A 10417-nucleotide genomic window follows, 5' to 3' on the forward strand; every position below is an offset into this window, starting at 1 on the left:
GAAACGAGCATCCATCAAGCGAATGGAGGAAAAAAAAGAAAGATTGAGAAAGCCTCGGGCCGTAGCGAGCGTTGTTGTCACGACGAGTTTGCGGTGAAACCGTCCGTAACAATCTCGCTCTTGCTCCATCGACGATTCCACTTTCAGGATCACCGGTGAAGAGCATCGATGTAAATTTGGACGAATACACGATGAAGCGATTCTCCGACGATGTCATATTTTACTGGCGGATCCTAAAGGAGAGCAAGGAGCTGGAGGGCATTCTCATGGCCAACTCCACGACGTGGATCGGTATCGGGTGGAGGCCCAGCGATCTCGGTCCGTCTTGCCGATCGTTCCCCATAATCAAGGATATACCCGAGCCACTTCCGCGGCCGGAGCCAAAATCGGAACCGGTCGGCAAATCGAAGGATCCCAAACCGGAACCGGAGCCAGAACCAGAGCCGGAGCCGGAGCCCGGCTTGGAGGGTGAGAAGTCGATAGCGAAGAGACGATCGGCAAAGGCGGACGCCGCGACTTTCGATGTAACATCGCGACCGGATGCTGATGTCACTGTGCAGACCAGCGTGACCTATCAAGTCAGCACGAAGCAAGGTAAAATCTGTTCATATTATATCACGTCGTTATTTCTCCGGAAGGAAAGTACCCGTTTGTCGATATTGCAGAATGTTTATGTCTCTGAAAATTGCAATGCGCTTTGATAAATTGTCTTCGGGTTTCTTAAAATTTACGTAGCTCTCCGCGGCATGTAGTATTTTTACGCGCTTAAGTGGACGTTTACGTGCTCCTGCATTAGAAAGAAAAAAACAGACGACATATGCATGATATGTATTCGGAGAAGTGTTTTTTTTTTACTTGGTTTTTCTTTCACTATGTCACGAGCAAGGTACACAATCATTAACACGCTATCGGTGCTAGTTAATGTATTCCGACGTGTTATACGTGATTCGTGCAGAGTTCAAGGAGTTTGTAATTACATAAACGACGGCAAAAAGTAACACAATGCAAACATAAGTAATACGCGTTCGAATAATGATACGCTACGTGCGACAAGCGTCGGATAATACGAATGTCAAAAATATACGTAATTGTTATTCACAAAGTGCGAATTCTATGTTATGTAACGATAGAACATTTTTCTGTACGTTTATTGCCGTGAGACGTTAATCGTAATTGTCATAAATAGTTTTATATCCTAGAGGACATTAAGATCTTGTAAACCTATAAAAAATATCTCATTAAAGATATCTTTTTAAGATATTTTTAAAAGATGTCTAAGAGTCTGTCTAAAACATATTTGTAAAAAAATTGTAAAAAATATCTTTGTAGAATTTTAAGAGAGATCTCTAGAGATCTTTAAATGATATCTTACAAGATATTACATTAGGATTAGAGTTACATAAGATAATATTCAAGATAACTTTAAATACTTGAAAAATATCTTAAAATATTACATAAGATACTTTCAGATCTCTAAGAAATATCTTTTTGAAACTTTTTGAAAAAATTGCAAGACATCTCTAAACAAGGCATCTTTAAGAAATTTTCTTTTTGTCTATCTGAAGGTTATTCTCTCAATATCAAGAGAAATTAACTATTTGTGATTTCAATATACTAATTTTTTACAGAAGAGTGTTTGATTGATAATTAATTTTTTTACATAGGTCGCAAGAGGAGATCTCCAAAATCAGCCGCAGTCCCTGCGCTCGGTATGTATTATGTATTTATGTCGAGGACAGCTCCGATGAGTCGCTCGCTTGCTCAAGAATTTAATAGCAATACGTAGATTTACCCGAGAAATCCCAGTAGTCTTTGTAACAATAGCCTCCTTTCGAGACACGACGCACGAGGTGATGGTCCCAATAAGTAGGTAGTTCGCACGACGTACGATGCTTTGTTGCACAGGGAAACAGGTCGGCGAGTCCAGCGGTGTCACCGAGCCAGAAACCACTTCTGAACCGGAACCCACCTCTGAGCCAGAACCAAAATCCGAACCTGAACCCAGCTCCGAGCCAGAACCGAAATCCGAGCCTGAACCCAGCTCCGAGCCAGAGCCGAAATCCGAGCCTGAACCTAGCTCTGAGCCGGAGCCGAAATCCGAACCTGAACCTAGCTCTGAGCCAGAACCGAAATCCGAGCCTGAACCCAGCTCCGAACCAGAGCCGAAATCCGAGCCTGAACCTAGCTCTGAACCGGAACCAAAATCTGAGCCTGAACCTAGCTCTGAGCCGGAACCAAAATCCGAGCCCGAACCAAAATCTAAGCCTGAACCTATCTCCGAGCCAGAGCTGAAATCCGAACCGGAGCCAAAGTCCGAGCCAGAACCCAATTCTGAGCCGGAGCCGAAGTCCGAGCCGGAGCCAAAATCCGAGCCTGAACCTAGTTCTGAACCAGAACCAAAATCCGAGCCGGAACCTAGTCCCGAGTTGGAACCAAAATCTGAACCGGAACCGAAATCTGAGCCAGAGCCGAGCTCGGAACCGGAGCCAAGTGTGGGTCCGAAGTCGGGAGCGACGAAAGGTAACGAGGATCGATTTAACGCTTATTTCCGCACATATCGCCACGCTATTATCATATCATTAACTCCCAGGCTACCAGAGATTTTTCGCTTTCTAACTTTTAGTTATTTAACTTTAATTTTGGACGTGCAACAAAAAAAAAGTACAAATTCAAGTTATAAATTTCTAATACGTATTATACGAATGCATTACGTTAATAAAAATAAGTTTTCAATAAAAAATATATATATAAAATCTCTCGTAGTTGTATAACATCTCAACCAGTAGTGTATACATCGTACTTTCGATATTCGCGACTTTCACGATAACCGTATGGTCGCCGGTAAAAGTTTGCACGAGAGGAACGCGAGGACCGCAACGATAAATATTTGCCGTGAAAGCGTATTTAGCGTGTTGATAAGATAATCTATTCCATCCGCCGCTTCCACCGGATGCGGCGGATTGTAAAATGATAATTGCAGCTCCCCTGACTTCGCATAAATTCCCGATTGATTTAATTTAATCCCCAATTGCGTCTTTGCACGCAACAGAGAAGAGTAAAACAACTGTATGCAGAGTTAACGTTGATAACGCTTACGCTTCACGCCCACCCCCCCCCCCCGTCGCTACACCACACTCACCATGAAAATTTTATATTTTCTCCTGTAAATATCGATAACTTACGGGTTATGCCGCATGCATTACTTCGACACGAAATTTGCACGTGTCTCGATATCCGTCACGACTTCTCTCACGACATCGTAGGACACCATTTAACCCCCGCCATTACCATAACATCGACTCATCTCACCCGGACGAATAATCAATTCTTATACGTTGGGGCTGAAGTGCACTCAACGGGAGAACGGGAGGTTTTGAAAAACTTAAAGTGTATATAAAACAAACAAAAAAATTTCAATTAACAGGAAGACCGTATAGACAAAAACAACCTACAGTTTCGAATTCTCGAACAGTACGAAAATGATACCAAAAGACGTACGTATGTAAAGCCTTGATTTCTCTTCTGACGCGAAAACAAAGTTACAGACATACTTCGGGTAACGAAACATGCAACATCGGACGCATTTCAGTTCATCGTTCAAAATCTCATCAGCATTCTACATAATTCTACGGCGAATTCTTTTCGCAAAACCGTGCCCGCACAACTCTTTGTGTTAATTTAAATTTGTTCGCGCCCCTCACAAAGCATCGTTGCCGGCGCCGGGGCATAAGTACACGCCCAAGCACGACTTCAACCCCATGGACTGCACGGACATCATAATTGGGACGGCGCGCGGGACGAGCTACAGGATCGGCGATTATTACACGAGGGACAGGTCGACGCCGCGCAAGGACGCGTACTGGGACGGGAGGGACAGCCTGACGGCCGCGTTCGGCTACGAGCGCGACGGCGTCACAACGATGCTCTTCCGCAGGAAATTGGCCGCGAACGAGCCGACCGATCACGAGATCCGCGACGGCAATATGCAAGTGATTTGGGCGAAAGGTCAAGAGCCGGGCAGGTACATACACCAGCCGGCTAGCGGGATCGAAAAGGCCAAGGTCGGCGTCAAAGACTTCTACAAGGTCGACGAGCTCAAATATCACGGCCATGGAATGCAGAGAGGCGCGGTCACCATGAATTTCTTCGGTGAGGTCATCCGTTCAGCCTCCGCCGCGGTTATCCTGAGATTACCGATGCTCGCGTGTATGTTTAGCGTGATACTTCGAATCGTAAACCGTCCAGCGCGAGCTCGGCATTCTCTAGCAAAATCATTCGCTCTTAAGGGGATCCCTAAAGCTATTCTGTTTTACCAAATATTTTGCTTATTTTCAATTCACTAATCTTTTAATTGTACTTACAGAATTAAAAATCCTTTTCCACAATTAAAATACAGACGGTAACATAATGCGCACGTAAGAATTTTATATAAAAAATGAAAAAAAAATTTGTAAACTATATTACATTTCTTTTTCGTTTTTGTATAAAATTCTTACGTATAAAATTCTTACGCATTATGTTACCGTCTGTACTTTAATTGTGGAAAAGGATTTTTAATTCTGTAAATACAATTAAAAGATTAGTGAATTGAGAATAATCAAAATAATCGGTAAAACAGAACAGCTTTAGGATCTCCTTAAAGAAATTCTTTCGGTAAGATTCTCAATAAGAAAGAACTTGATCAAATTTTGAGAATAAGTTTACGACTATTATATATAGACTTCTGGATTTTTTCATTTTTTTTATCGTACAGTAAATAACTTTCTATAACATAAAATGTAAAAAGTCTTATAGAAAGTATTACAATTTATACATAATAAAATTATATATATATATATATATATATATATATTTGTATATAATCGCAAATAAAATATAAGAATATTGAATATCTATATAATATCCATCTAATTATACAATTTTTTTGAATGATTATATATTGATAAAAATATTATTAATGACAATAATGCTGGTTACTATATTTAAATCATTATAGAAAAAAATTGTTGTGCAATTTTTTCCACATTAATATTTTAGAAAAATAAAAATTTTTTTTAACGCGCTCACTAAATATTTCATGCGATATATTAATATTTTATATAAATTTAATATAAATAATTTCATTGCACAGATGAAGCTAAAAACCCGGAATTCGCCGGCGGTGTGGCGTCGCAAGATGGTACCTGCGGTGGCCAGTGGCGTTATCCGAGAAATTGCTCACCGGAAAATGGCACTTGCGAATACGCCATACAATGGACGTATAAGGGTAAAAAGGTAATTTGTCTCATATTTCCTCGGCGTTTTCCTTTTACGGAAACCACTCCGACGAAACCGATACCATAAAAACTTTTCTCCGTAGGATCTGATAACGTTCGTAATCTCCACGACGAATACCAATATGTGGACCGGAGTTGGATTTTCCGACGACAGTAACATGGTAAGTATTTGTCAAATAAAAAGAAATGGGAGATTTTGTCTTTTCTCTCCATAAATCGCTTGGATATTCGATGTCCTTTCAATTGAATCACGAATTAAATCTACAATTTGCTGAGAAGATCCGTCACTCTTAGATGAATCATTTCTTCTTAAAAAGAGTCTCAAAATCGCTTATGAAATTTTCAGATAATATTGTTATTTTTTTTTTTTTTAGTCGCAAACCGATGCCATTCTCGGCTGGGTCGATAAAACGAATGGTCGGGCATTCGTGATGGACACCTGGATTAGCGGCTACAACGCGCCGTTGCTGGACCCGTCGCAGGACATCTACAACATCAGCGGCCGCATCGAGAATGGCGTAACTACCCTCCGGTTCTCGAGAAAACGCGCAACGAAGGACAACAGGGATCTCTCGTTTACGGACGAGCACTGCCTGTATATGATGTTTCCGGTGAAGGGGGGCGTATTCAATCCGATCAATAAGAAGATTCGAAAACACGACGCGAAACCGGTCGTTTCGTCAGACAGAATATGCATTAAGTCTTGCGGACTGGAAGGTAGCTATCGATCACTGCATTTTTGTTACTCGCTATAGTTGCTGCTCGATGCAACTATATATTAACCCGCGCGTATTGTTGTTTAATGATAATGTATCGGCATTTATTTCATTCAATTATTATTAGAATGATTGCGATTATCGTATAATTAATTAATCTTTTCGTTAAAAGATTTTCTTGTAATTATTAATGTATGATAATTAATAATAATCAAGAGTAGTTTATTAAATGTTGCTAAAGTATCTAAAAATTTAGTTGAATACAGATCTGAAAATGATTTTGTTTGACCATCAAAATAATTATATCGGACCGGTTGCTAGAAAAAAAAATTTTTCGAGTATTGCTCATCGTGCTCGAACATTCTCCATAATTATTTGGCAGATCGACAAAATTATTTTCAGATTTGTAACCAGCTGTATTTTTAAATACTTTAGCAAAACCGTTCTTTTCATGAAAGTATATATTTCCGACTACCGTTAAGTGTATCATTCAATTGCCCATCTAGGAATTGAAGACCAAACCACGCCCGCGCCACCAAGATTGCATTACGATATTGAAGTCAAGCTCGTTAACTTGGGTGACGGATTTATAGCCCCCACACCCGACAGTCCCGACTTCGAAGTGATCTCGAACCGGATATCGGAGAGCTTCGGACCGGTCTTCGAGAAGCTCCCGGGCTACTATCAAGTCCGACTCGACGAGTTGCGCAAGTAAGATAACAAAAAAGAAAGATGAAACATAAAAGTAACGTAGTTGCAACTATGTTTGATAAGATACCAGTCATTCCCATTCGTTCCCGTTGCAGAGATAACGAACAGGGAGTGATCGCGCGTATGAACCTGATCGTCGACAAGAACGAGGTCAAGGGGAGATCGTTGAAACCCGCGGACACCGGCTTAGAAGCGGAAAAAGCGTTGCGCGAGGCCCTCGTGACCGGTAAGGTCGGGGCACTCAGTGTCGATCCGCAGTACTTAATAGTCAGAGCACCCCGAGGTAAGCATTGAGTTCCGAACGCTACCAAAGAAAAACAAAAAATCGCTATGTGGCGTCAAAATCACTCGAAAATGATTATTAACCCTCCCTGGTCGCACTTCGGATTTGTGACAAGTTGATCACATGGGGTATGTCACACCCTATTGACATTTTGAGGGTTTTATTATAATTACTTTGCATTTTTTAACTTTTGATACTGGTAACTATTTAACTATTGATACATTATTATAGGATTTAAAAATATGTCCCGATAATTAAAATAGTGAGAATAAGCAAATATAATAGTCAAATTTAGCTTTAATTTGATGTTTTGAGCATGTAAATTATAATTGAAAGTTGCTTGGGGTGCTGTACATCTCACAAGTGACCAGAAAAGGTTAAACATTACCTTTCGATTAATCACGATTTATTTTGACGTAATCACGATTTGTTGTTCTGCTTGAGTATATTAATATAACACACAATTCTTTCCCTTAGATAAATTTCCGATTCTAGATTGAGATTCAAAGTTAGATAATTTCTTTTTTTTTTAAATTAATGCACATAACGGCATAATTTTAAAATTTTAACAAGCATATGATTCAAGTAGGTTCAAAAAGCATTGTTTTTTTAATGCTAACAGCATAAAGAAATGAAGATTAATTTAGATTAATCGAGATATTCATCTCCGTCGATGTTACGAGTTCCACTTAAAATTAAAATATATTATTACACTTATTTTCAGTGAACGATATAGAGACGGAAGACGAGAACGATCGACCATCTTCCGCGACGGTCTTGTTCCTGAGCGCGACAAAGCTTTACATCGTCGTCGGTTGTGTAGCAGCGTTACTGGCCCTCGCTCTGCTCCAAGCCAGTTGTACGCTCTACAGGAGCTCGAAGAGACGAGCGACCAAGGTATGTTCTGTGTGCGTTAGAAACTTCTCGGACTTCTTCACGTATTTTTTTCTTTCCACTTTTTCTCGCATCCTCAGGTCTTCCTCCTGTGAGTGTTGTGTTCTGCTCTTTCTCTAACGAACTTGTGGTAATCCTAACGTGTTCCAAGAAAGATGTATAACGCTGTCCAAATTCTATTCTCAAGAAAAATATGTAGTTCTTAAACATTAAAATTTTGACGTAACTTATAGCAACTATTAACTGTAATATCGTAATTAAATAACTATAATATCGTAACAAATTTAACGAGTAATTAGAATAACTCAATTATTTTAAAGACCCTAATTGATTCATAAAGTCATTTAATGATATTGAAGTTACTGCATTGCTCCTTTCTTCGTTTTTACTTCATGGAAACAGCCTGAAAGATCGAACTGTTCGCTTACGTCTTCTTGGGACATCCTGTAGCGTAAAAACTACGCTTCCACCCCCTAATGAACCCGACATCTTTTGCTTCGCTTGTGTTGCATGACTCGCGACTCCCTGCGACCAATAAAGAGGGTGTACTCGCTGCCTCTGGCTTCCTCCGACGCGCCCAACCCGATTCATCGCACGAACGCGACGCGGTATCATCGTCAACAAAACGGCGATCATCATCACCACCATCACAACAACAACAACACCAACAACCACCACCACCATCATCATCACCATCATCAGCCTCGACATCACTACGCCCCGTCTGAAATGCATCGGCCTAATCCCAGCTGGTAGAGCTTCTCGTCGAGCATAATCGGTGCGCAATGTCACACACTCGTCCCCACGTTCTTTCGCTCTAATTCAGATATCTTACTAACTCGCTCTCTTATCCGACTGTCTCTCACTCTCTGCATGTGTTCTGCGCCTTTACCTCGCTACCAAGCTTTTCCCGTTCGACTTTTTATACTAATATGGGATTGTTAAGTTAATAATTAACTGTGTTTTTATCTACTCTTTAAATGTATGCATCGATAGATCTATCGTAGACAAATCTTTTTTCTTACGTGTTATAAAACAAACACATTTGAAATACATAAAGCATCATAATTTCTACTTAAAAAATAAAAGCATAATTTTGAAAAAATAAAAAATAAAATTTTGGAAAATTTCTACATATCTACATTCTTCGCATATTCTAAACACGTTGGTTTTTTTTGCGTAGGAACGTTTGATCGCCAGTAATGCTTGGAAGGACTATGCTTCCGGCGCGAACACGAACTTTGCGTTTGAGGCGTTCGAGACGGAGGAGAAAGCGCCACCGCCACCGATTTCCAGCCTGCCGAGAGCCAGGGAGATGACCGGCAACGGCATGACTGGCATGAATGGTACTGACGCGGTTGAGGGACCCAACAGGATGGTCGGACCTAGGGCGACCTACAGTCTTCCACGTGCGCCCGGTGCCAGACACTCGGCACCCATCCAGCACGGTTACTACACGCAAGATCGTAGGGATCATTACGGACGCCCCAAGAGCATGCACCATCCGGCGGGCGCGGGGCAGGCAAACCAGCCAGACTTCTACTTCATGCCCAGTCAGCGAAAGTATAGCGGCGAGGTCGTGCGTGTTTATGTAGATTACGGTAACCAGATACCGAAGTAATAAGAAAGAATACAGGTTAAATCGCGAGAACGATTTATCCGCTTCCGACCGAAGCGATCTGTATATATTCAAGTTGCAGTGACAGAGGACGCGGAAAAAAAGACTACGCTGTGCGGTGCTATCTTATCTCTGTGTGTTTCTTCTTTCCCATTCCCCGTGACTTCTTTTCCCCGAGAACCCATCTGGATCGAATCGCGCTGGGTTTGACGTATGGGGAGGGAAGTCGCCCCATACGAAAGCATAGAAGTGGCGCTTACGACCAAAGAAGATATCCATAGGGCGCGCGCCCTATAGTTCTGTACAGAGCGCATGAACTCTTGTCAAACTTTTGTGCTTTTGCGGTGGAAAAACCGTATAATTATATTAAATAAGTTTCATGTGTAGTAGCCGAAAATCCGAGGATCCCTGGGTCTGAAAAACAAATCTTACGATCTAGCAGCATGTATCTATTCGAAGTTTCAAGATCCAGAAGCCATATAACTTAATACCAAGAAAATAAGACTTGAAGGACCCATGGATCCAAGAATAATAGGATTCAACCTGAAATTCGAGACTTCGAAGACCCATAAAAAAGCATGTACCTAAGTTTATCTCGCTCGACTTATAAGCGTCTATTTATATCGCGCAACAGAATATCGACACGACTCAATGGATGCATCTACATCATCTACTCTACAAAGCAAGCGTGGACGCGCGTATTGAGCAATAAAACATTTGTACATTTTTAAACGAAGTTGACGCGTTTTGTGTTTCTTTAATGAATTACCTTCATCTTCAAAGCTCTACCTCCATACTATTTTCATTACTTATAGATGTAATTGGTCTATCGATACTCAGAGAATATCAACAAAAGTGGTAGCACGATCATAACGATAAGGAATAAACAAGCGAAACATCAGCGAAGCGATTGTTGCTT

The 10417-nt window shown here is 41.0% G+C and overlaps 1 protein-coding gene across 4 annotated transcripts in view; it reads left to right on the plus strand.

The window, feature by feature from the left end:
* Nucleotides 1-10234, plus strand: part of LOC105831234 — a 36677-nt gene extending 26443 nt beyond the window's left edge. The window contains exons 7-18 of one of the 4 annotated variants that reach the window (XM_012671229.3): nucleotides 148-594; nucleotides 1665-1709; nucleotides 1906-2520; nucleotides 3706-4149; nucleotides 5132-5274; nucleotides 5360-5437; nucleotides 5651-5993; nucleotides 6499-6703; nucleotides 6799-6986; nucleotides 7711-7883; nucleotides 8421-8658; nucleotides 9064-9150. In XM_012671229.3, the coding sequence (XP_012526683.1) occupies nucleotides 148-594; nucleotides 1665-1709; nucleotides 1906-2520; nucleotides 3706-4149; nucleotides 5132-5274; nucleotides 5360-5437; nucleotides 5651-5993; nucleotides 6499-6703; nucleotides 6799-6986; nucleotides 7711-7883; nucleotides 8421-8636 (2897 nt within the window). In that variant the 3' untranslated portion in view covers nucleotides 8637-8658; nucleotides 9064-9150. Of the gene's footprint in view, nucleotides 1-147; nucleotides 595-1664; nucleotides 1710-1905; nucleotides 2521-3705; nucleotides 4150-5131; nucleotides 5275-5359; nucleotides 5438-5650; nucleotides 5994-6498; nucleotides 6704-6798; nucleotides 6987-7710; nucleotides 7884-8420 lie in introns of all 4 variants that reach the window. The other 3 variants (XM_036285194.1, XM_012671228.3, XM_028189214.2) reach the window with 3 other exon arrangements.
* Nucleotides 10235-10417: the final 183 nt, after the last annotated feature.

This window comes from Monomorium pharaonis, chromosome 4 (assembly GCF_013373865.1).
Source record: "Monomorium pharaonis isolate MP-MQ-018 chromosome 4, ASM1337386v2, whole genome shotgun sequence".
NCBI classification, from domain to species: domain Eukaryota; kingdom Metazoa; phylum Arthropoda; class Insecta; order Hymenoptera; family Formicidae; genus Monomorium; species Monomorium pharaonis.